This window comes from Silurus aristotelis (genome assembly GCF_946808225.1).
Source record: "Silurus aristotelis genome assembly, chromosome: 18".
NCBI classification, from domain to species: Eukaryota; Metazoa; Chordata; class Actinopteri; order Siluriformes; family Siluridae; genus Silurus; species Silurus aristotelis.
In genome coordinates, this window is record NC_139591.1 from 22,546,196 (window position 1) to 22,573,911 (window position 27,716).

The 27,716-nt window shown below is 39.5% G+C and overlaps 1 protein-coding gene across 1 annotated transcript in view; it reads left to right on the forward strand.

Annotated features, from left to right (window-relative positions):
• Positions 1 to 10,281, forward strand: part of igsf9a (immunoglobulin superfamily, member 9a) — a 38,344-nt gene extending 28,063 nt beyond the window's left edge. Inside the window, exons 14-22 of the mRNA XM_083568674.1 lie at positions 799 to 980; positions 1,100 to 1,311; positions 2,604 to 2,688; positions 2,842 to 3,012; positions 3,179 to 3,197; positions 4,341 to 6,401; positions 7,855 to 8,033; positions 8,199 to 8,338; positions 9,333 to 10,281. Of these exons, the coding sequence (XP_083424800.1) occupies positions 799 to 980; positions 1,100 to 1,311; positions 2,604 to 2,688; positions 2,842 to 3,012; positions 3,179 to 3,197; positions 4,341 to 6,401; positions 7,855 to 8,033; positions 8,199 to 8,329 (3,040 nt within the window). The 3' untranslated portion in view covers positions 8,330 to 8,338; positions 9,333 to 10,281. The remainder of the gene's footprint in view (positions 1 to 798; positions 981 to 1,099; positions 1,312 to 2,603; positions 2,689 to 2,841; positions 3,013 to 3,178; positions 3,198 to 4,340; positions 6,402 to 7,854; positions 8,034 to 8,198; positions 8,339 to 9,332) is intronic.
• The last annotated feature ends 17,435 nt before the right edge of the window (positions 10,282 to 27,716 follow it).

Here is a 27,716-nt window from a genome sequence, read left to right on the forward strand (position 1 = left end):
TCTCGTACTGTAAAAGGCAACCCAGAAAAACTACGGGTATGGATTTTCACCGATAGCCAATAGTTCCTGCAACCGAACAATAAAACTGATGAATCAGTCGACCTCTAACTTATACGTTCTTATACAAGCTGCTTTGAGACAATGTCTATTGCTAAAAGTGCTATAGAATTAAAAAAAATTATTTTTACTACAAACTAAAAATGGATTGCTATATGCAGATTTCAAAGATTTTTTTGTCCTTTTAGTAAATTCCATCTACTCAGCAGCCATCTTGGTTTGTAGACAGTTTATTTCAGGCTGATGCACAATACACTTCGAGAGGCATACACCAGAAAAGGATCCACACTACAAAGTATTAAAAAAGCAGTCAATTTAATTACATTCCTTCAATCAATCTTTCTCCGTTTCTTTCTTGTGTTTATGCATCAATATATCAATCAAACAACAAAGAATGAGGCCATTAAATTCACCATTTATGTATGTACTGATACTGATTATGTGATGTGTTCGATGTGACATGCAGACGTGTTTCTCTATTTAAACTTTCTCATTAAGACGTTAGGACTGTTTTGATTGAAGTTTTCATTTACACAGTGAAAGTTACATGCATTCAGAGTCCAGCTACATTTATTCCATAACTCTGAGTTTGTGCAGAAGTGTTTGCAGATGAGCTTTTCAGGGGCATTTATTTGTAAGCACTTGCCATCAGAGCATCATTAGAGATATGAATACTGAGATCTTAATTCATGTCGAACCATCTGCAATATTTCAGTAATAATTGTGCTTGTTTTCCTCCAGGCTGAAGTGTGTCTGTGCAGATGAGGAGCAGCAGGAATGGCGTTCAGCTCCTGGTCCGTCCTCCAGCACCAGTGTGTTGGTCAGCGACCTCCTTCCCTCCACCGAGTACCAGTTCAGCGTGATGGCTCACAACAAGCTGGGCAGCGGCCCGTTCAGTGAAATCGCCGCTGCTGAAACTATGGGTCAGAACCGGTTTACCTCTATTAACCAGCTGTAGATCTTCTTGCTTTCTGTCCTGATCTACGAGTCTGTGTTTTCCATTTTGACTTCCACTCTCTCAACTTTTATGCTTTCTATCTAGATGCACTTCCTATCAAGCCAGATCCACCCACACTGCTGTTCTTCAACCAGAGCTCTGAAGGGGTTTATCTTCGGTGGGACGCGTCATCGCACAAGCAGCTCCCCATCGACAGTTTCGTCCTGCAATCACGTCTTGAGGAGGGCAAGTGGTTGACATTGGAGGAGGACATCGATGGGAATAAGAGCGAAATACTCGTTCAAGGATTACAGAAGGTAATAATTTGAGATGCAAAAAATATCAATGTTTCCTTTAACTGACCGCATCCCCTGTGCTAAAACCATACACTTCTTTGGAATTGCCTTTAAAGGAAAATTTGTTCGGCTTATTTTCAAGCCTGAAAAACTAAATGCTTGGAATGAAGAAACTACCGTGCAGCACTATAAGCATTGTTATAATAAAGACAATATAGATATACTTTATGTTACAATACATTTGAAGTTCATTCTTATAAAGCAAAAGTTTTGAGAGCTGTGACTTGATTTCTAGCGAGGTAGATACAAGCCTTCAAGAAACGCCACGTCATACTGAATCTAAACACGTATCAGAGTGGGACATTCGCATTTGGTAGACACCCAAATCCAGCGACTTACATTTATCTCCTCCAGCTTGGTGTGGCTGGGATTTGAACTTACGACCTTCGATTCAAAGTCCAATGCCTTAACCACTAACCTCCGACCTCCACCAAATGTAAATCCTGAACATATCAGTCTTACTGATAGAGACGGCTTACAAAGACAGAATTGCGTTCTCTGTCAGTCTGAAGTAGCAACATTCCAGCATTAAACAGCTTCATCTTCTTAAAACCTCTCCCTGAAGTCACACACAATACATAGAAAAAAGTTAGTGGTCGCCTGACCATAACCATGATTGCTACATTATATGCTTCTTTTTGAACATCCCATTCCACATTTAGTGTTTATTTGCTTTTATAATAAGCTCCACTCTTCTGGGAAAATGTTTCACTAGATGTTTGTGGAGATTGGTGCTCATTTACAAAGGGTGTTAGTAAAGAAGTGATAGAGGTGAGAAGGTCTGGGGTGCAGTTTTCGTTCCCATTCATCCCAAAGGTGTTCAATAGAGTTGGAGTTTAATTGAAGGAGATCTTCCACCTCTTTCAACCGTATAAAGCATATCTTTGTGGAGCTTCAGGAGATATGGAGAAATCCATATGGTTGGAAAAGTCTGGTGTCCCATTATCTTTGTCCATGTAGTGTTAAAACAACTCACCCTAAGTCCACTCTCTTCCAAACACCGTGTTTTTATCCCTTAGAAGAGGCATGATGATTTTAAGAGAGCATTAAATTGGTCAAACCAATAAAAGATTGTTATATTTGATACATTTTTGCTTCTAAAACACTTTCAACATTAAAAAACTGCCACAATTGCGTTCCATAATACTGCTTTCACACCGCTTCATTCTCATACTGTCCTGTTTGCATTCGATGAGATTTCATTAAATGCCATTCCAATGCCTTTTTGCGTTTCTTCCTTCCCCTTTGTGCAGAACTGCAACTATGAGCTACGGCTCCTGTCTCGGCGTGGAGAGCAGCTGAGCATTCCCAGTCACTCGATCAATGTCTCCACTTTGGGTCAGTGCCTAAACCTCGTTCCAGTTTCTCTCCTACTCCTCCGGTTATTCAATTGAGGCTCATATCTATTTGGATTATTCTCGTAAATCATCCATTGTTCCGTTTCGGAGCACTGTGATGGAATAAATACAATCTTTTTTTATCATTTTGCAGTCATCGACATGCATTCTCCAAGTTCACTCCTCCCAGGGGCGGAGCCTCAGCCGCTGTGGGCTGGAGTGGTGATTGGGATGGGGGTCTTGTGCCTTTTGCTTCTCGCTGTTTTGGTCACAGTGTGTTTAATTGGCCGGAAAAGAAGTCGACGCCACAGGAAGATGATGCAGGGTACAGAATGCCTTTTTAATGAACCATAGCAATATAAACGTCATACTCAATGACATTCATTGTCTCAGCTCAATATAAAGCACACATTTCCTGTCATCAAGTAATTCTTTGTTGAGTTATCGTTTCTCTGTGTCACTCATTTCCATTGTTCTGTTACTTATTTCAGATCATGCTTCATCTAGGAAGTAAGTGTATTTATTTTTTTACTCATCCAATACCATGGTTTAGGACACACAGATATGAAATATATCACATTTGAAATACAGTAACACTGTAGATATTTTTAAGATATGAATTTGTCCCCCTGGAAGCCCCTTTCTCTGATCGCATATTAGTAATATTTTCAACTGGACATAATTTTCCATCTAGGTTTATTAAGTGACGAGGCACTTTTGCCCTCTGTTACAGAAAATGAAAATATGTTTTTTAGTATAATTGATTAATTAATGTGAGAAAAAATCTTTGACAGACAATTAGAGAATTGTGTGAACCATTCCTAAAGCTATTTAATTTGGTTGACCAATTCATAGGTCTTGCAGATTCATTGCTGGATATATTGGCTATTGGCAAAAAATACATAGTTTTTCCGGGTTGAGTTATACAGAACGAGAGCGGCCTCGAGAGGTGAATCACTGTACTGTTTATTTGAAGTGCCATTTTTTATGTAACTGTTTTTATTTGTTTGGAATGTTAAAATTAATACATACAGTGGCATAACATTGACATTATAACATTATGAGTGTGGTCCGATCCAACAGACGAGCTCCTGTAGCTCACACCACTGAAGAAGTTCATGCTGTTGATGCTCGATGAGTCACGACTGTTTTAACAGCAAAAGGGGACCAAACACTATAATGAAATGCCTGATTGGTTTTTTTAATTTTTATTTTTTAAATTAAATTTGGTTCTATTTTACATGGAGTGATCGGTTATCAGCAAGTACGATCTGTCAGTAAAACTGGTCGACTTCCACTATTTACTATGAATGCCACCAAATGTTTACCAGAAATCTGTCAATAAAAGTGTCAGAGCACTTTACAAATCAATCGATTGATACAAATATTTCGAATGACATTTAAATAAATATTTGCTTTTCTGTGCCTAAGCAAATCAACAGTGAATAAAACTAATGCGGAATCATGTCATGGGTATTCATGTCATGTATTTTGTTTTGGCCAGTCTGTAAATGTCGTTGTATTGTATTGTATGGTACAGGTTTGGGTTTTATATAATGAGGTAATAATGGTAGCATAATCAAAATAAATGTTACCAATTAGTTCAATTTCTTGTTATAATTGCTCATTCTTCACATCCTTTATCCCCTTCAGACCTGACTCAGCTCCTGGCAGCCCTGACAGTGTACTAAAACAGAAACTCCTCCCTCTTCGGCCACTCTCCAGTTCCTCCTCCTCTTCAGACCACTCGTCCTTGGAGAAATCCAACCGCAGCGATTGTCCTGACCAGAAACAGCACCAGCTCCCACGTACCCAACCTCCATTGCAGGGTTCAGTACCCAAGAATCACCTCCATCGTTCCTCTACTGTAGAACTCATTCATCGTGGGCCAGATGGCCGCTTCATGCATGAGCCTTATGAAGAGCTTAGCACTTCAGATTTTGCTTCATCCAAGCATGAAAGGGCAAGGCAAAGCTTTTCGCATTCGTCCGAACGAGCCTGTGATGCCAAACTTCGTAAAACACAATCTTTGTGCTCTCACAGGAGTGAAAGGAAGCATCCTCCTTTCGTCCTTTCCGTGGACATGCCTTCTTGTGGGTTGGACATTTCTCCTTCGGGCAGAGCACAAACGTTGCCCCGGTATGGCTGCTACTCTGTGACTCTGGGACAGGAGATCTCAAATCGATCAAGTCTGTCCTCAGAGACCAGCTGCTCAGTTCTTTACCCACCATCGGACAACTGTCAGACGCTAAAGCGTGCCGGGACTCACTCCACGGCCAACACTCTCGTTCTGCAAATGGAGCATGAAAAAGAACAAGGAAACCTGAACCATTGTCTGAGGCTGGCCCAAGAGCGAGAGGAACTGGAGCGAGAGTTGCGTAAATACACTCTGGGTCGAAACTTTGAAAGCAAGACAGGTGGATCACTCCGAGCAGAGAGGAAGAGGGAAATCGAGGATAATGATGAAACTGCCTGGAAAGGCAGCGAAATGGGATTCTTGCATGTTTCCCAGTTGTCCAATAGAGGGCAATGTCTATCCAATAACACTATTAGCCCAAGAGTGAGAGCTTCCTCTTGCATTCCGTGGGAGGCTGGATACATAATGTCTCCCAGTAACCTCGTTCACGCACAGAATTGCCACGAAAGGGCTTTTGAGTGCCTGAACGACTCTCATTTAAACCAAATGTCAAACCACCGAAGGTCTAAAAGTCTAGAGCGAGGGGAGCACCAGAGATCACGTGTTAAAGATCAGCGTCGAAGGCGAACCATGACTGAAGGTGCCCCTGTCAATTTTGATAATAAACCTTTAGACCCAACGTTGGAAAGATCTCATTATAGTGTGGAGAGCAGGCTGAATAATCCTGGAGCCTACGGATGCAGTCAACAACATATTTCCCCAAGAATGAGTCACTTGGGAGAGACACAGCGAGGACGGAAAGCAGAGAAAAGCAGAGGGCAGGTTAGCTGTGCAACTGATTATGTGGAGATGTGTGTGGATGAGCCGGAGGTACAGGCTCCGTCTCCTCTAACAAGGTCCATGCAACAGTCCATGGATTCTCAGAAACGCAGTATATATCAGCTGCAGATGGAGACCGAAAAACATTCGGGGTACAAAACCATTCAGAGAGGCATGAGAAGGGACCTGGGGAGGATGAGCAGTGGGTCAAGCAGAACCCTTCCTTCAAAACATCGACAAAGTCCAGCTTTAAAAAATGGTCTTAATGGGGGTTCTCAGGGTATAATTCACCACAAAAGTGCCCCTAGTTTGGAAGATAATATGTACAGCGAGCAATTCCTGCCCCCTGATGCCTGGATTGACTCGCTAAACATGCAGCAAAATTCCCCTCCTTCAAATGGTGATGAGAACCGAACAGTGAGTCAAGAAACTAAACCGTGTACACCTCCAGACATTCAGCTTAGAGACTCCCATAATCAGCAGGCCTCTCATACCGCTTCTATTCCTGACCAAGACTGTCAGCGCCACAGTCCGCCTTCCATGCCTCTGGAGAATTCCAGCTGGCCTCCGATGCATTGCTACTCCCCAGAACCCGAGGGAAGTTGCCGGAGCTACGCCAGCCATAGCAGTGGCAGAGGAAGTCTGGATCAGCCTAGCAGCAGGCAGTCTCTGTCTTTTAGCCCACCTTTAAACAGTTCCCTGGAGATCCCTGAGGAGAACTACAGAGATGAGCCTGGCCAGCCCTCTCTGCAGGATTGGTAAGATATACCTGCTTCCATATGAATTTCTTTGTGCGTTATTCTTTTATTTGATCTATAGTCTAAGGTTTAGCTCTAGGCTAGGGGGCTTTAGAGAAGCTAATTGAAATCGAGTGTGTTAAATAAAAGAAACACAACATACTGCAAGGTGGGGGTTCTCCATTAATGATACTGAATCCCTGCTGATACATCAGGACAAAAACAGAGTGAAGCTGAAACTCCTTTTCTTTCCAAGTTAATTTACATAAAATTACATGCAAAGGATTAAAAATTCTTTGTCGATTAATTGCCACAGTTTCTGTTTAAATCGGCCCCAATTTTCTTATAATGTAGCAGTTTCTAAGTCACTCTTACTAGCTGGATCTTTTCTGTCACTATTATTAACAGTGTTTATTAGAGATCTCCAAAACTGAGACCGATGTGATTTGCGTCTCGAGGTATAGACAACTATATGTTACATTAAAGTTACATATGAAGCAGTTACCGATCCATTTCACAACACAGTGCAAAGTAAAAAATACGATGCTATGCAATTCATTATGGTACTGTTAATTTTTATATTTTTGGTTCAGACAGGCAGCAAACCATCATTTCCGTAAGTGTCTTCTGACTTCCAACGCATGGCCCCTTTTACAAACAGGCTTTTGTACCGAGATATGTATAAAAGCCAGACGTACTTTTGCTGTTCGGTCTGCAGGAAGATGCAGCTCTACCTCTGCCATGTTAATCTGTATTCTATCTGACTCTCAGGACAAGCGTCAGTCTCTGTAGTGTTGTGATGCGTCATATTCATGGAGCAGCAGTGATTCTGAGAGAACACACTCGAGAAACGTTTATATCGTTCTGTTCTTATGCTATTATCTGCAGATCTTAAAGTTGTACTACATCATTTCTAACTTTAAATTTCCCTCCCTAAATTATCTTTTACAGATGCTTTTTAAAAACGATGAATCGCGATATAAATGCCAACATGTACACTTTTGATTTAATCTGATCCTGGTCTTGGAAACCCCCTTTTCCTGCACCATTGAATGTTTTCAGTGAAACTTTATGTAACACAACCAAGGAGTCTGTGACTGTGATTTTATTTACAGTGGTGGAAATCAGAACCCAGCAGTTTATTATTTATTAGCCACTTTGACTGAACACATAAATTGTTTCGCAGGTTTAATCAGGAACTCAATAACCCAAAAGCCTATAAATAACCTCAACTTCGAGGAGGAGGCGGGGTGGGGGGGTAGAGCCATCCCTGATTGGCTAGCATCAGTCTATTGCACATGAGAAAGAAGAAAACTTTCCCACCAAGATACTAGCACGAGTGTCTTAAATTGTGACAAGAACAATTCCTGCTCCTAACAGAAATATTTGATGTTTTACATTGTATTTTATAGGTTTGCCGTCATGATGTGTTCTGAAATAATAATAAAAAAAATCACTATCTTTAAACCTCTAGCTCCAGGAGGGATTCTGTTGATGAGAACTATGAGTGGGACTCAAACTACATCTCTATGAACTCTAATGACCTCAAAACGTCAATCAGCTCGGTAAACCTGCAGGGGGAGATCCTGAGCAAAGGAAGTCAGAAGAGCGTTATAAACGACAGCAGGCAGTCCTCGAAGCAGGAAAAGAGAGGTACGGGGAAATCTGTTGAATCGGAGACACTTGAAATGTTCTCCTGAGCGTTCTTAACAGTTGAAGAGTTGATGATATACTACTACGAGCACATTGATAGCTCATTACACAACATCTTGAACCAATCAGAAGTGAACATTGTACCTGATTTATTTATTTCTGCAGGTCTGTATCGCTTGGTAAGCATTCTGGCCCCCAGCTGTGAAGAATCTCTCCTGGAGCTGGAAATTCAGCACGGCTCCATGTGCTATCCTGACACAGTCCCTGTTCCTGATGCGGATGCTGTGCTTTTCTGAGACTTATTGGTAATTAACATACACAACATACTTATTCTATATTTACAGTCACATTCATGGCATATGGCAGACGTCCTTATCCAGAGAGACGGATAAATTATTTGAACTGATCCATAAAGCTGCATTGTGAAAATGTCCATTGTATAAAACGCCATACGAATGGAATTGAATGGCGCTGAATTTCAATTGAATTAATAAAAAAACGTAAACAGTATGAGCTTATCCTCTATATACACTTTATAGGGACAAAAGTATTGGGACACCAGATTTTTTCCACTCACATGTGCTTCTTTCCCAAATGGTTACCAAAAATTTGGATTCATGGAATCGCACGATTGTATTGGACGTCCTCGGATCTGCTTGAACTAGGAGACCCAAACCTGTTCCAGCTTGCCCCAGTGCACAAATCCAGATCCATGAAGATCTGCTTTGCATGACTAACATCCTTGTGGCTAAACATGCACAAATCTCCACAAAATCTAGTGGAACATCCTCCCAAAAGAGTGGAGTGCATATCAATTAGCCAGGTGTCCACATACTTTTGAGTAAGCTCTCATTAATAGGGATGTAATGTAAAAAAGGAACGTTGTAACAGAGTGTCTGGTGGTTTGGGTGACGGTATAAAGCTAGGATAGTCAGCTTGCTTTGCTAATCTAAACTGAAAATATAGCTAGCATAAAGCTGTAGGCTGTAGATTTCCATTTAGGATCAGAAGTTGAAAAAGCAAGGCGATAAGAGACTCGTCGCTTGCTAGTCTGAATGTACGTGTGTGTGTATGTGTGTATGCAAATAATAAATAAGAAATGTCATATTCAGTAATATTGCATTAGTCACATGATTAAGCTGAATAATAAACTACGTATCTGACAGTCTGGCGAAGGAATAGCTCTATTAAATATTTTAATAGCGCAATATTCAATATTTCCCCGAGCAAAACCCGATGCATAATTGATACCGGTATCAAATCAACACGCTTCAGTGTTTTTCTTTCTGTGTAAAACAGGATCCTCTGAACCAACAGCCCGTACCAGTGAGCAACGCATCTCATCTCGAAACACCAAGAGACTCGATGGGAAATCAACAAAGCGAAACAGGACCCCCAGATTTTTTTATTTTTTCTGTCAGTGTTCAAAGCAATTCCTAAACGTCTTTTCACATACGACGGCTACGACTTTAATGCCGCAAATAAGCTGCGTACTGTACGAATGTTTTTATGGCATTTGGATAATTTCAGGATAAATTTCACCTTGGAATTAAAGAAGGTCGAATCTGATTGGTTGAATTCGCCAGACTCGAAGGATGAAGGAACTGAATTCCTGGTTTTATCACTCAGACGAGATTACAGCCAGGAAGAAAACAGACTCGAGATAATCTGCTCTGCTCAATCAGCCCTGTCGTTCCCACTTCCTGTATCTGCGCAAAAAAAAAAAAAAAAAGATTCCAATGATAGAACAGGACTACAATGGAGAAGATTTGTCAAAATCTGGTGTTTTTGAGCGTTCGAGATGCAGTTCGGCGTGAACTTTGTGCACGGTGTTGAGCCGTTAACGTCGATATCGATCTGCGCTCGGAGACTGAGCGCTGGGATTAAAGCCCTGGTCAGTTTGTGTGGAAAAAGTTGTAAAGTGAAAGCTTTCTACGCGCTCTGAGGCTGTAAGCGTGTGATCGGTTATATAAGGTGAAAATGGCTTGAAAAAGTTCACTTCTTTCAAAAACAAAACAAACCTATATATAAATACGTATGTGAAGGATTACGGTTTCCACCAAACTCAGACTGAACTTCTTCCTCCATGTTTTTACTCGACGTGAATATATTCGCTTTATTTTTCTAATCGTAGAGAAATCGATTTATTTGCTCATTGTCTTTGTATTAGGTTCATGTATGACTCTAAGCGATAATGATCACATTCACAACAAGTCCATAAAAAAAAGAAACGTCACATTTTCATCTATATATACACAGTCCTCAAGCTGTAACACTGAACTTGAACAAGCATCACAAAGCTCCATGAAGATGTGCTTTTCATGGGTTGGAAGTGTGTGGAAGATCTGCTGCTATTCAGCTCCAAACCTATTGAAGGTATGATTGTAAACGCCAGGCTTCTTCACCTCACCTACATCACTACCTGACATTACTAAATGACTGAATCCCCATAGGCACACTCCAAAAATCTGCTGAAACATCTTCCCAGAAGAGTTTGGTAAGATGGGGGATTAAATATGGAATGGGATGCTCTGGTGTCCATATTATATTTGCTGCAGTTTGAAAAAACACGTCACTTATTCCATTCACACACCAGTTTTATAAACGAAAACTGGCTAATGTGCTGCGGTGGCTACGCTGCGTTATTGGATTTCGAAGTTTTTGCTCGATGCTGCTCTTCTGATGCAGCTTCTTTTCGACCCTCACATTTTTATGACGTTTTGTAGGTGGGGCTGAGCATAAATGTGCCTTGAAGACGATTCCATAATTGACATGATTTGTGGTTATCAAGAAACACACACGAGTCTAATTTGAACACTTCATTCCAGCATTGAGCTCGGATTTACGCAAAAAAACACAGAGCGATAAACGCGGCGAACTGAGAGACAGAAAAGAAGTTAATATGAAAAGCACAGAGTTTGCCAGACATCATTCTTTTATAAAGACCCAGGATGTGGAACAGTGCATTAAATGTCAGCTTAGTTTCCAGGGGAACACACACACACACACACACACACTCACACAGCTTTAAACTCTGTGGACTCAGTGTATAGATCCGAACCGAGAGCAAAGTGCGAAGTGTCTCGTGTGGCATCATCAATAATCCCGATTGAACTGGTGGTGCAGCAGCCACACTGACACCATTATTATTATTTTCATTTGAACTTTATGAAAAAAGAGAAAGAGCTGAAAATTTAACATTTAACAGTCTCTAATACTCGAGCGACATTTTTTATGAGACATGACGCAGCGTTTTTTTTATTTTTTTATCCGAAACCCTCCTCTGAAACCCGAGACGTTCGGACTCCTGTCCTGTGTAGGATTCTGGGGAACGCAGACGAGCCTCATTAGTCCCTGAAACAGAGTCGTTCAGCTTGCAGCGTTCCGTACGAGAGGATTAACGGTAATTACACACCGTAGGATTTTACACGCGGTAATCTTATTTGAAAGCTTCTGTCACTGTAAAAAAATAAAGAAAAAAACAACATGACTTTCCTTTTAAGCTCACGCTGTTATGCAGAATTGGAAGTTAGAATTAGCTTGAAGACAATCAAAGACCAAACGATAGACATCTTCAGCCCGGTTCTTATTTTAGCCTCATTCTTCTGGTTCTTTACCTTCAGCTGTTTTTTTCATACAATATACCCACACCTATATATATATAGATATATATACACATACATATAGAAATGCCACCACTGTGACGTGTACAGACGTTGTTAACATTTATTTTTTTTTTTTTACTTGTACAGACATAGGTGGGGGGGGGGGGGTCAAAAAATTAATAGGAAAGAAGAAACAAGAATAAATAAAAAAATAAATAGTTGGATTAAATAAATATACAAATAGATAAATCAAGCAAACAAGCTAATAAAAACAAAAACGTTTAACAAGCAAATTATTAATGTTATATAAATATAATAAAAAAGAAAATCCAAATAATAAATGTTAAATAATAAATTCATTCATTCATTTAAAAAAAAGGAAAAAAAATTTTTATATAACTAAATACACAAATAAATAAACAAATAAATAGTTGTCTATTATTTATGTGTAAATTATTTGTATTGTGCTATGTTATTATAAGTTTTTATACTTAATGAATCATTTTATATATACAGTATGTCATGGAATAAATAATAATAGACAGTTTCCAATCGATAAAACCCGTCTGACAAAATCAAACAACTGAGAGAAGAAAAGAAAAAGAAAACCTCTCGACTCCCACAGGCTACATGAACTGATTACACATCCAGGCTATTAGCTCTTCACTCCCAGCTGGCTAGCAGACAAACACTTTCTCTTTTCCCCCTTTTAACGTTCTGTCATCATTCGTGAGAAGTGAACCTTTAATTGTGTTTGTTTGTTTAAACATGAACCTGCTACTGTTGGTTCACGAGTTTCTCCGCCGTGTTAGCCGACGCTAATTGTTTTTGCATCTCGCCACCTTCTGCGCTAACTGGTCACATGACCTCAGGATGCAGTCTGTTGGGTTTCTTCTTCATTAGCCATATTGAACAGATGCTGGACAATTGTCTAAATTGGGCTAAATGCAGCACTGGTTAGCATATTGTAACACACACACACACACACACACACACACACACACACACACACACACATTTATACGCTATCTGAGATGTTAGCTGAAACAGAGCATGCGAGAAATGAAGGTCAATGACTTCCTGTGTTTTTGTCGATTCCGTGATACTTCGTCACTCGCAATGTTACCAGGAAAAGGCTTGTGTGATGTCATTATTATTTTTAATGAGATTATTCAGTGCTCATTCTGTCCTTTTTAAAATTTCCATCATCTCCTTCAAATCAGGAAATGAGAAGTGAAGTGTAAGACATTAAGCTATGCAACACGTGCCTGCTTCACACCATCAACGTTTACGCCAAATCAGGATCAGGAGTCGCTAATGAAGTGTCACCAAGCGTCGAGTTTCCATCCGGCTTTATTTTCTAACAGATTTGATGGATGAAATGCTTTCTAGTGTCTGTATGTAAAACACACACACACACACACACACACACACACACACACACACACACACACACACACACACACACACACACACACACACACACACACACACACACACACACACACACCTCTATCATCCCCTAAGATGTGATGTATTCCACACATATGCACACACACACACGCACACACACACACACACACACACACACACACACACACACACACACACCTTTATCATCCACTAAGACATGCTATACACAAAAATGCACACACATCGATCAAGATGTGTTGTATCTTGTACACACACAGCTTCATCATCCACAAGACATACTGTACCCACACACATAGTGACATCTTTTATGATGTTTTGTACCCCATACACACACACACACACACACACACACACACACACACACACACACACACACACACACACACACACACCTTTATCATCCACTAAGACATGCTGTACCCCCCAACAGGACCTAAGCTGTTTCTATGAACATTGTAACTAAAAATGGATAATAAGTTTGATGTGTTACAACCAGTTGTCATTCATCTGCAAGAGAACATGAGCATCCAGCTACGACATGACGACCAAAGTGAGCGTGCAGGAAGATCCGATAAAAACACTCTGTTTCACCAATGATATTTTTATACGCCGGTGTTCGTTATGTTTTTAGTTTTTGCCACCATGCAATTAAAATGTTTTATATATGAAGGTTTATACAACAGCGACTATTTCATGCTGTCTATCCAAATCCTAGAGTATTTTTCAAGAATAGTTTTTTGTTTTATTATTATTATTATCATTATTATTATTTGGGTTCATCAGTAAATAAAAGTGCAGTTACACAACCACAGCGTCTCCTGCTGTTCAAACAGCAATTTCATCCTCAAGGTCACATCAGATACTTCTGCCTGATGAGTTTATACATTAAAAGAAAATGATTATTGTGTGTGTGTGTGTGTGTGTGTGTGTGTGTGTGTATATGTGTGTGTATATGTGTGTGTATGTGTGAGTGTATGCGAGCGTGTGCGTGTTTTTAAGAACTGAGGCGGTATTTTATTACAGACGATTAAATTAAAAAAATTCAGTAACAGCTCATTAGGCCTTCTAATAGCAGGCGTCCACACACACACACACACACACACACACACACACACACACACACACACACACAAACAACCTCCGCCATCAAATAGCACATGAATATACATATATAATATGGCTATATATAGTACTGTATGTGTGTGTACAGTTCCAAAAACAGTTGGGACGCTGTGAAAAACTTCATAAAAACAAAATACAATGACGTGCAAATCACATAAACCCATATTTTATTCACAATTGAACCTAGAAAACATATTAAGTGTTAAAACTGTGGAAATGTAGGACTTAAAAAAATGTAATAAAATTGATGGCTGCAACACGTCTTATCAAAGGTGAGACGGGGCAACAAAAGTTTGGTAAAAGTAAATGTTATTAAAACGATACAGTTGGAGAAATATTTAGCAACAAATGAGGTTAATTGACAGCAGATCAGTGAAATGATTGGGTATAAAAAGTGTATCTTAGAGAGGCAGAGTAAAGATGGGCGGAGTTTCACCAACCTATACAAATTCAGAATAATGTTCCTCAACATAAAATGCAGAACAGTTGAATATCTGATTATTACCAGTTACAGTAAATAAAAATCCCCAGAGGTTTCAACTAATCTGCAGAAATCTCTGCTCAAGGGAGAAGGGTGAAAGTCTATATTGGATAGTTGTGATCTTTGGGCCCTCAGGGGCCACTGCATTTAAAACAGTCATGATTCTGTAATGGAAATCACTGCATGGGCTTATTAACACCTCCAGAAATCATTGTCGGTAAACACAGCTTGCCATGTCATCTAATGCAGGTTACATCTCTATTATGCAGAGAAGAAGTTATGCGTGAACATGATCCCGAAACGCAGCCATCATCTATGAGCCAAAGCTCATTTAAAATGTACTGAGACAAAGTGGAAACTGTTCTGTGGTCAGTCGATCCAAAATTTTTATTTCTTTTTGGAAACCATGGACAGCGACAACACATTTTCCGGACTAAAGAGGAGAGGGACCATCTGACGGTACAGGAGTGCATTAGTGCCTGTGGAATGGGCAGCTTGCAGATTCAGAAAGGCTCCATTAATGCTTATTTATAGGTCTTAGAGCAATATATATATATATTTATTTATTAAATATGCTGTACCCCTCCCACACAAAGACAGTGGATGATGGTGCTGTCTGTCTGTTTAAGACATGCTGTACCCACACACACAAATGTCACTCCATTGCCCACTAAGATGTGCTGTATCCACACACACACACACACAGTGAGCTCCATTTTCATTTTATTATAAATGAAAGAGCGACTCAGGACCAAAAAAACGACTGAGGAAATGTGCTAATGATATTTAATACTTCATTAGCAGGCTAAATGAACAGAAAATACACCGAGTAGTAAAAGGAGTGCTACAGGAGCAAAAATAAAGTCATGAGAAGGACGGAAAATGGCTCGAGTGAGTAAATGTGTATTGTGATGAAAAAACAAAGACTATATTTATTCAAACTCAAACAGTATCTAAAGTAGTATGCTAGCAGGGTAACTATCTTAGCCACTAGATTGCTCGGTTTGTTAACTTGCTACCTAGTGCTAATTCATGCATGATACATACTGTACACTATACGGGCAAAACCCAGCTTTATAAACATCTGCTTTACATACCTTGGAGTGGATGATCTCCTGCTATAACCTTTGGGATGAATGTGACTGCATCCCAGGTTACCTCACCTACATCAGTACCTGACTTTACAAACATCCATTTAAATCTCCACAAATCTCCACAAGCACACTCCAAAATCTAGTGGAACATCTTACCTGGAGAGTGGAGGGAATAATAAGAGCAAATTGGCACTAAATGTGGAATGCGAGGCTCAAAAAGCACTGTACTTATGACCAGGTGTCTGCAAAGCTTTGACAATATAGCATATTTTATATTCTTACAGGTATTCGCATATTGGATTGGTTACTTGACTTTATATAAATCGCAATGTGCCGTCCAGGTAGAAAGTTCAGGAATTAAACGCTCTACAAGCTGTCGAAATCCCCCTCCCCTAGTCTGCAGTCAGAACAGCATGCCTGATCCGGGATCGTTTTTGGACGCCCCTGAAGCCAGAGTTTGAACACAGTGAGGAAAAATCTCTGAGATGCTGCTGTAAACATTGCATCCACCATCCATCATTAAGTTATAAGGAGCTTCTGTGCTCTGCTCCGCTGTGCTGTCAGTTTCAGAATCAAAGGCTTTACCACAGAGTGTGTTTTATGGCTGCTGTAAATTTGGAGCCTATTACGGGGATGTTGGAGGCGAGGCAGGAATATGTTTGTGGATGAGACTCCTGACTATCACAATGCACCAGAAGAACTCACATCAGCATTCTGGTTCACACCGAGGCCATTTTCTTCTGGCTAATTCAACTACTGCAATGTGTTTGGGAGTAGAGAGCATGAGAAACTCCTGCAGAAAAGCTCACATGGCAAAGAAACAGTGGGAGAATGTTGGTGGGAGAAAATGTGATCAGGAAGTTAATGGTAGAAAAGAAGCAAAGAGAAAAATGGGTCAAGCACTGAACCTTGAGGGATACCCTTGCAAATCTGTTGGAGGAGAGGTTCATGTTACTTGGTGTATACGAGCAGATCAAGAATGAGGCCATTTTGGATTTCCTTTATGGAACATCTTGATAAACGCTGTGGGGGGGTTATATCATAGATTTTTGGTTCTATTAAGAATAGAATACGGAAAAACAAATGTATGTAGGTAATATCCCTGTTCTAATAATATCTGCTGACCCTCCTCAAATTGTGGAAAAAGATCTGTGATGGATTGCACACATAAAACCTGATTCAGCCCGAGACATCAGCAGATGTCAGAAAAGCAAACATGAAAAAAAAAAAAAAGAATGCGGAAATGATCACCATATATGGATTTATAAAAAAAAGTGGTCTAGACTGCGGGTCTGCAACCTACGCCGCTTCAACCCCCTGCTGTGGCTCCCTGCAGCCTTGACATAATGACATAAAAATAAAAAATATATATTTGTTTGGAATTTATTTTGTGTCGCACAGTGGACAGTGTTTTAAATAGAACAATCCTTAAAACGTAAATATTTTGTCAAACAAGCCATACGTCACTTACTTACACTTCCCACACCTTGACCCCATAGTGGCTGATTTTATGGTCTAGACCCCTGCTCTCGTATGCTAATTATGAAAAAAAAAATTATAATAAATCTCGGATGAAAACAGTTTAATTCTGCGTGGACGTTCTTTTCGCTTTTTCTGCCAACAATGCTGGTCTGCCAGCATGTTTGATATGTGGTGAAAAATTAGCAAACAACAAAACCGTCGGACGACATCACCGAACAAATCAGACCATTTTCTGTAAAGCCACAGCTGGAGATGAACCATTCTAGAAAGCTGAACAGATCGAATTGAACTTCAGAGTGGATAAAGTCTCCAAACTTAAAAACAGTTGCTAGTTTTGCGTCTCAGGAGAGAATAAAGCCGTTTACAGACAGAGAAAGTATGACTGAATAGTTCATTTAAATATCACAGCGTCTTCACCACGCTCCAATTGTCAACATTTCCACATCTTTCCAGGGATAAAGAGGTATAAACTGCTAATGTTCAAATACAATAGAAATCAAACTAGTGTCACCTAGTGGTGCAACTTCGCAACTACATTACATCTGCCTACACAACAAATTGTGTTATATTCATTAAAAGGTCAAATATGTTTTACGGCTCCATGCAAATTTTATTCGGTATGAAAGAGTCCAAAATAGCTTTTTTGATCGCAAAGGTTAGCAGACTCCTGGTGTATAACAAGAGGAAAGCAAGACACTGAGGCTCAGTGTCAGAGAAGATCATTAATCCAGAATATTTGGAGACACTGATAATTTGTTGAGAACAATCTAATGATCTTTTTCATCAGACTGATGATCCTTTTGATTATTTCATAATAGAGGTCTTAGCCATATACAAGGTGGAATCAAAATATTTTGGAGACTCGCTCTGTTTACAAAAAAGTACTTTATTTATCTATGTTTCCACACAATCACCTTCAAAATAGTCCTCTTGCTTCTGGATTTGTTCTGCAAGTCTTCTTTGATTTGCGCCGGATCTCCGCACTGCTGTCAAAACTGACGACTGCTGAGCTGGACCTCCATCTTCAGGAAGAGGGCGAAGTCTGCAGGAGACAAATCTGGCGAGTAGGGTGGGTGCGGAAGTGAGATCATGCGGATCGTTCTCCTGCGATCATCATGCACCAGTTGCTGAACGGTTTCGACGTTTTCGGGAGTTGAGCTCGTCGAAGGTCTTCCTGATTTCTCGTCGCCTTCCGGTGAGGTTCTTCCGCTCTTGATGTGCACGTGCCGCTCGAAATACCTCGAACGTCTCGTTGCAGCGTCGCCGTATGTCATACGTACGTCATGTTAGACTTCTCTGTGGCAGATTTGCCGGTTTTCATGCAGAATTTCACGTTTGCTTGCTGGTAATGCACTCGGTCAGAATAGCACCAGTTACACCATTAGTCTCGAAACTTGATACCATTTTGCAAAGTACAGCATGTAAAGCTGGCAAAAAGGTACTGGGTTTAAAAAAAAGATTCTTTTTTTCTTTTTACTTTTTTCTCTCATCTTTTGTTTCTCTTGCAAGGAATTTAAATATTATATATTTATTTTCAATTTCTCCAAATAAAGCAACAAGAAAAGTCCACTGACCTTTAATACAGTCGCTAATGATCTCTCTCTCTCTCTCTCTCTCTCTCTCTCTCTCTCTCTCTCTCTCTCTCTCTCTCTCTCTCTCTCTCTTCTCTCTCTCTCTCTCTCTCTTTCTCTCTTTCTCTCTCTCTCTCTCTCTCTCTCTCTCTCTCTCTTTCTCTCTCTCTCTCTCTCACTCTGAAAGAGTTGACTAGAGCGTTTGCTCCAGGAAATCCTTATAAAAATGCATCCTTGTGTAAAAAACAAGCTTTAAAGATCATTAATGTCCTCTAGAACAACACGGGTGTGAGATACAGCACACTGTAGACAAGGTCCAAAAGTTCAAATTGTTTATCACAAAGAAAAAACACGGTTAAAAGAGAAGATAATTTCATCATCGTGTCTAGAACATGATCGCTGTGTTTCTCTTTTCGCTGTGAAACTTGAGAAGATCGGATCAGATTCTTTTGGGTAACGAAGGCCATATTTGTAGATCTCTGATTTTGGAGCATTCCGCTCACATTTCTTTTCTGATGTATCTATCTGTCTAATTACTTGTCTTTTTGGTGGCCTCTAAACCTCCAGGAACCAGATTGGAAGCCAGGTGCTATCTGCTGGTGAGATCTGTGACAGAAATACAATGTTAGAGCAGGGATGGGTTTAAAAAGTAAGATAGTAGGAGAACGCTGATGAACGTTAGATGCACCGTGGAACTTCTGGTAGAGAACCTGCACTTTTGCTCATGGACCATGAGAGCTTTAAATTATGAAGTAAGAAAACAATGCTGAATGTGTTACAAAAGTGCTTTTAATATTGGTTTCTTTTTTGAAAAATGGTTGGATGACATTTACAATACAACACTGGTCTAATTTTTAAGTCAATCATAGTGTTTTCTTTATTTTTTACTTTTCTGATTCCACAGTCTCAAAGCCAGCCGAAGCGTTCTGATCAGCGGAGAAGAAAAAAGGAAATTGGAAACCCCAAGAGCTGTGAATACAAAAAAAGCCTAATCTTTTCTCCTCTATAACGAAGACTGAAAGACAAAAGAACTAGTGCATGAAATAAAAAAAAAGGTGAAAGAAAGGATTGCTTACTGAGATAATGAACCAAAAGGTCACGTCCAATCAGTTTGACTTTATAAAGTCATTTCATCACGTTCAGGATTTTTCTCCATTGTGGAGATGTTCGAGCTGAGAGGAAAAATTGTGCTGAAGCTTGTAATGGAAATGTGTTCTGCTAGTGTTTATCAGACGTCTTGTGATGCCGGCGTTGATCCTGAATCAGCTCGCTTGTATTTATCACCGTATGCTAATCGATATCTGCTAGCATGTGTGCGAGAGCGCTGGGAGGCAGAAATAGCGATGCAGGAGATGCTACGCCGGACGCATACTAATGCGTCCGAGGTCGCTTCGGCTCCAAAAGTAGAGCTCTCAAAGAGTGAAGGAGAAAAAACATAGGAAGATAATATTGTTTTTAGAACTAGAAATTAAGGGATCAGAAATTTCTGCTTGGTAGAATCCATTGGGGTGTAATCACAGCTCCAGAACGTGCTCTAGAGATGACTGGTGCACAGATTTCAACCTAGTGTCTGGCTTGTCTTTGCTTATCTGCATATTATTGCTGGATATCAGTCACAGAACTCACAGTGCATGGCTCATTAAAAGGAATAAAAATAGTAACAATCTGCCACAGCGGCCCTCCGAATCCCACAAACGCCGATCATTCGAATTCATCATTTAGACCAACTGCTGATTTCTTGGAATTCGCATACAGCCGAGTCATCATTTCAGGAGGAAAAAAAAAAACACAATTTAAAGGATGTTATTAAGGTGTTAAAGCACCACAAGCCACCAGACCAGTACTGGAAGATCTCCCACCAGCTGGTGTTTTGATCATGATGATAATGATGATGATGATGATGATAGTGGACTAAAACATTGTCTAACATGTTTCTCAGGTGGCCATGGCAATGTTGGTGGAACCATCTGGAAAGAGTTCACGTCTATAAGAAAATGCTGAGAACACGTCTTCTCTGTAGACACCTGAGAAGATGGTGCTTTTTTTGAACATCCACATTTATTCCCCAGATGTAACCTCCACTCTTTTCTAAAGATGTTCCACTGGATTTTTGGAGTGTCCTTGTGGAGATTAATTCAGTCACAAGAGTGTTAGTAAAGCCAGGTACTGATGTAGGTAAAGTGAGGAGGCCTGGGGTGCAGTTAGTTGAGATCAGAGCTTTATAGCATGCAACTAAAGATATTCCACCCTAATCAATGTAAAGCAGATCTTCATGGAGCTATGCTTTGTCATGCTGGAACAGGTTTGGGTCTCCGAGTTCAGGTAAAGGAAAAATATAATTCACCAACATCCATAGGCATCATATAATGTACAATTGTGTGCCTTCAACTTTGTGCTACCAGTTTGGAGAAGAAACACATCTGAGTTCCTGATATGGTGTTCCAGTTCCACTCAAATCAACCTGTCCCTCAGATATAATGAATGCTTACATTCATTATTTGAAGCCTTGGTCAATTTTTGTAGATCTTTGATTCTGGACAACTGAGATACAGTCTGGTCTTGTTCCTGTTCTGATGTATCTACTGACCATGCTCTGGTAAATTCTTTGTCCCTGTGACCTGCAGGAACCAGATCCTTTTGTGGAGAAGGTTTTTTTTCCCTTTTGCTTATGAACAGTAAAAGATGCAACATACTTTATGAGATGTAAAAACTGTTTTCAATATTGTGTGATCTTTCAGAAAACGTGTGACATTTACAATACAACACAGAGCTCCTTTTTAGTCTAATTTTATAGTGTCTTCTTTCATTTTTTACCTTTTTTTCCCCACAGACTCGAAGCAAGCTGGAGCGTTCTAAACAAGCGTAAATAAACAAAACAAACGTAATTACTGTTTTACCCACTTTATCGCGATTTTCAATTTGGCACAGAACTATTTTGTTTCGCGAATCGTCCCGTTTTACCGCAAAAAATTCAAAACTTATAGTGAATAGTTTCCAGTTGAAAAAAGGTAATTTATTAATAATAAAATAATAAAATACTGTACAGTGTATCATATATTTACCCGAGAAAAAGAACACGTCGTGTTGTTGTTTACAAAAGCGCGGTGCCCGGATGCTAAATACCTACATAGTAAATTGTTTGTTATTTAGTTTTATACTGAATTAAGGTAATTTATTAATAAAAATATAATGATTTCATTCGTATTTCTAAAATACTGTACAGTGTATTTCATACATTTACATAAGACAAAGAACACGTAGCGTTATGTACAATATCACGGTGCTGGGATGCTGAAATTCGACTTTATACGACTGGATTTTTGGCTCTTTTTTTGCGGTCGGTTTTGGGACGTTATTATCGCGCTAAACGAGGGGGCGACTGTATCCTTCTTCCCTTTCCTGCATTCAACTTTTCAGCAATCTACATTAACTTCCCTGAGCCCAGTCTCAGCCCCACCAGCCGTCAGCAGGTTCTACAAACTCTCTACAGTCCTGTTAAATCTTGAACTTACATAATCCGGTAGTGCAGACGAGCACCGTCGCAGCTCCTTAATAAAAGCTGGAGGAAAATGGCAGCTCTGGAGAACATGTCATTACACCGTGTGTTCAGTAAAGTGCTCACGGCCGAAACACTGACCTGAGCTGGACTCGAGCCGTGTCTCAGCCTTCCAATTAGACCGCAGTTTCACAGCGAGAACAGAAACACAGCGGTGGACTCGAGTCACGCTCGTTGGCAAATGTTATGGAAACGATGATGAAATAATTCTGTCTTTCGCCTGTGTGTGATAAACAATGCTTTCATTTGAAGCTTGGGTACAGCCTGCTGTATCACACACCTCGGTTGTTCGACTTTCACAGTAATGATCCACTAGGTTTCTAAACAGGGATGGAATTCTGTCACAGATTCTTGATGTTAAATAGTTATCATTGTAAGGTTTCAAGCATCAGATTGTTCCTTGCTAGTAAATGATTTGTGGGTCAGTGGACCTGTGTTATGTTGTCAGACGCCAGAATTAGATGTAATAAAAGTGGGACGTGGTAACTTAGTGGTTCAGATGTTGGACTTTTGGAAAAGGGTGAGTTCAAATCCCAGTACTGCCACTGCTGGACCCTCAAGCTGTTCACCCTCACCCACTCAGTTGTATAAATAATTATATATTGCTCTGGATGAGGGCTTCTGCCCAATGACATCAATGCAAATAAAATATAAATGTCCGTGTGAAAATGATGAACGTGACATGATTCTTTTGCTGCTTTGTCACTCAGAAAATAAAATAATAGAACCAGAGAAAAACTGAAACCCACGCTCGTCTCTGATAGCACCATAATTCGTAACCTAAAGGCTGGCCAGTACATCCTTACTCTCTTAGAGAGAAACAAAGAACGAAAGAAAAAATAAATAAGGTGCTTTATACCTGTCATATGCACTTTACCACATAGTGAAATTTTTTCTTCCCATATTCCAGTGATGTAAGGAAGCAGCACTCCCGAGGCATCCTGAGGTTGCTCCAGCACCAGTCCCACCTCATGAAGACTGTGGACCTTTAAAGAAGTAGATGCCGAATTTGCAAACATCCCAAACCATCTAGAGACGTACCAGCGCCAATTGGATCCCACTTCATGTAGAGTTTGGACACTGGAACTCTTTGAGTGTTTAAAGGCTCTGGCATGGACAAGCTGGTGTTGAATCTGCGATGATTGCAAATGTTGAGCTATTTTATGAGTTGCTTAGTAGCTCCTGTTTGGACTGGTTGGCTCCTTGCCACAGTCTCCACGGCTGCTCATCAGGGATAAATACACACCATTCACCTTAACTGTTGGTTTCTGTAAAGCTGCTTTGAGACAATGTCTGTTGTGAAAAGCGCAATAGAAAAAACTTGACTTGATTGAAACTTGACACCCCTGGTGCACAGATGGTTAAGTGCCTTGTTCAAGGGCCCCAAGCGTGGCAGCTTGGTGACGCCGGGCCATGAACCACCGACCTTCCAGTCAATAACCCCGATAAAGCTAATCTAGCTTTATGTACTGTACTTTATATGGCTTCAGATCTGCATTCTGAAAGGATTAGACATACTCATGGTGGGAAGACGATCTTCCCAGAATGTCTAATTCTTTTTCTAATAATATTTGGGCACATGGCCCTCACATCTTTTGGTGAGCATTTCTGCATTTACTCATGTTTACATTTTTGCCATGTGAACCAGGTTTCAAATTATTCCTCCAGAGGTGTAAAGATCCTAAAAGTAAAAGAATAGATACGTTACTGCAAAACCTACTTCATTACAAGTTAAAACTCACCGATTTCAATCAGACGAGCATAAGCGTCTGATTTGAACAGTATTTGAGTATTTAACTCGTATTGAAGGTTGCTCAAATACGCGATCATCCTCAACACCAAGACACGTGTTAGCGAAAACGCCAAAAACTGTTGAACTGTCAGCTTTTATTTCCCAAAAAATACTAATCAAAATGTACCATCACCACAACAGCGTCTTCAACACGCCAGAATGAAACAAAGATCAAAGAATACGGTAGAAAAAAGTTTCTTTCATCTTTTAAATACCATTAGTACTTAATGGACAAATAAAACGGCGATATCGCATCTTCTGTAGAATAAACACCCCATGAAAATATAATTGGTAACGTTAATCGTTAATTAAAATATAGTGGATTGAAAAGTGCATCTGTTGAATCCTAAAACTAGTTGAGTTGAGAGTAAAAGTTGTTTATATCTTTGATACTTAGTAAAACTAGAAAGTAGACAAAAAAAACCTTATGTACAGTAATGAAGTAGATTTACTTGAATATTTGAATACTACTGGGTTCCTGGATGTTTGAAGTCCATCACAGGTTGATTTTTCTTCACAATTTCTTCAGAATTTAAATAAGCGTGTTCAATAGATACATCAGAGCAGAGAAGTTCGAAAAAATATACCTGCATTTCATTAATCTCAGTATTCCATTTTCAATACAACCGAAATCAACAAATCTACAGCTTCTTTAGCTGTTACTAAGATGTTGGAAATCCAAAGCGACATAAATCCTGATTTGCTCAAGTTTTACCAGCGAGAAGAGAAACACCATGATGGACTCGAGGCGCAATTATGAAATAATCACACCAGATTTTTTCTTCTGCCTTTGTCCCTGATGTCACTATAAATCAGTATTTGGAAGCCAGCCAATGCACGGTTACCTTTTCGCACGCTTTATGCACTATATGGTGTTGAGACTGTATTAGGAAAGCATTTTTCATGCTCATGGTGGGAAAAGGAAGAGTCAGATTGCTCTCCACAACATATTAGAGGTCATGTCATCGTATATATCATTAACACATCCATATAGAGTACGCCATGCAGTGAAATGCTTTAGAAAGCACCCAGACTGGGACTGGAACCCACGACATCATGACCAGCAGGGTACAAGCCTTAAACCGCTGAGCCGCTACTGCTGACAATTATTATGATGATCCATCACATTATGATTTTTCATTGAGCATTTCTGGATTTTTTTTATGTTTGCTTTCTTCACTTCTGTTGTTCCTCTGCTTCTGGTTTCAAATCTGGTCCCAAAGGTTCCTGGATGTACACTTTTATGGCCCCTATACTCTGTTTCCAGAACATTTCATGGTGGAAAAAGAAACATACTTTAGACAAACTTGATCTGCTTATTGCAAGTAACATGAATTATGACCCAGAGAACTTTTAGTTTCTCTCAATGCTTTTTGCCATGAATTCTGCTCATGTTCTTGTTCATGACAATTCATGTTCTTGAATTTTATCGTTCATCAGATCAGAGTCGCTTAATATTTTGAAAGAAAATGTAGAGGATGTGTGGATGTGTCAGGATTTGAAAAGTAAAAATATCTAACATTTTTAATTAACATTTAGAATAGTAAGAGTATAGAAGCCTGTTTTCTTCACATCGAAAAAAAATGGACTAATAGCGACTTTATTTAGCGCAATTCCGATTTTTTTAATCAAATTTTTTACTGATATTTTTACCTTGCTATCGTGACATGAGATCTTCTTCAAAGCATGAGCACTGGAAAACAGCAAAGAGAAAAAAGTAATTTCACTTGGTCAGAATTCATGTTTTCTGCCATGAGCAGATCAGGATTGAAATCTATTTGGATTTCCACCTTGAAATATTCTGGTGACAGCTTTAGGACATTCTGTACAACTGAGATGCAAAACATTTTTAGTAACATGCGTAGATGATGTACTCCAAACATCCAGGACTTTTTGGAACTAGATTTGAAAGCAGACTTGGATTTAGTGGCAGGTTAAAAACAAATAAAAATTTACATTTTTAACTTTAATTTGAGATTAAAGTTGCAGCAATACGGGAATAAAGTCGTAATTTTTTTAGAAAAAAATAAAATTTGAGAATAAAGATGAAATGAATAAAGTCTAAATATTTTGAGAATAAAGTCGTAGCAATAGGAGATTAAAGTGGTAATATTGTGAGAAAAATCACAGAATTACGCTGTTTTGCATAAAATAGAGTTGGTTGATTAATAAGGAATAATAAGCAATAAGGACATTTTTTGTTTTTTGGCAGCAGCGAGTTATAATCAGTAAACAGACACTGCAGGAAAAACATTTTTTCTACCTAGGACTTAAATGCTGTCCTATTATGTGGTACTGAGTGTAGATTAATGAGGGAAAAAATCTATTAGAGCAAATGTAGTAACAGGTTGCAACATCACAACATTGGGGTCTGAACGTTCCGAAAAAGTACAATGTTAGATTAATTCAGAGATCGATTTAAACCATGTAGAGAGCAAAATATCTCCTAATAGTTCTTGAGGAAAAACATTTTGCTTCTCCACAATCGTGCGACGTGATCTCTAATAGCATGGTGAAGGCCGATCTTCTCTATAAGAGATTCAGAACGAGATTTCAAAGCCGTTAAAACCGAGAAGCTGCAGACGTAATGTCTGGCACCGACCTAATGATCTACAGCCTGATGTGTTAAAAACCTCACGTTTCTTCCGTAGCTCAGTAACGATTTGATTTATTTTTGTATCTCACTGAAAATAGAGATTAAATCATTGATTCTCAATAAATTCCTTTTTTCTTTTTTTTTACATTTTCAACGAATCCCAAACTCAAAAACAATTATTTATGATAAAAAAAAAAAACCTTTAATGACAAAAAAAGTGGGATTTCCGTCAACCCGAGTGCACCAGCAGCACATAAAGAATCTTAATATCATGAACAGCAGCTACGCTAATTCCTATTCTTCTCTTTCTCTACCCATCCTAAGGCATTCTGAGGTTGCGCAGCTCCGGTTGTGTCCCACCTTATGAAGGTTTTAGACATTCGAAGAGTTCCGAACAGCCCGGATGTTCCATCTACAGATGTACCAGTTTCATTTGGATCCCACCTCATGTAGAGTTGTGACAGTGGACGTATATAGGCTGTGGCATGGAGAAGTTGGTGTTGGATCTGTGATGATCTTAGATGTTGATCTATTTTGAGTTGTTTAGTAGCTCCTGGTTCTACAACGTCAACTGACTGTATAAGACTGTAGTAAGGACTTTACTCACAATTACACACTCCAGTGCTCATGTTAGTTCTCACTCTCCGTGTTCTGTATTTGTTTAAAGAATATAACCACACTCTTGATGTCACCCAAATGACGATGGGTTCCCCTTTTTGAGTCTGGTTCCTCTCAAGGTTTCTTTCTCATTCATCTAAAGGAGTTTTTCTTTGTATACATTTTTTTTTTACCTTCTGTAAAGCTGCGTTTAGACAATGCCCATTGTGAAAAGCGCTATTGAAATATACTCGAACGTGAATGGAAGAAATGATTTCTTCCTCAGTAGGACCATGACACATGACACTTCCTGGACCTTGTGCTTTGTCTCATGGCTCATTTGGCAGAACATG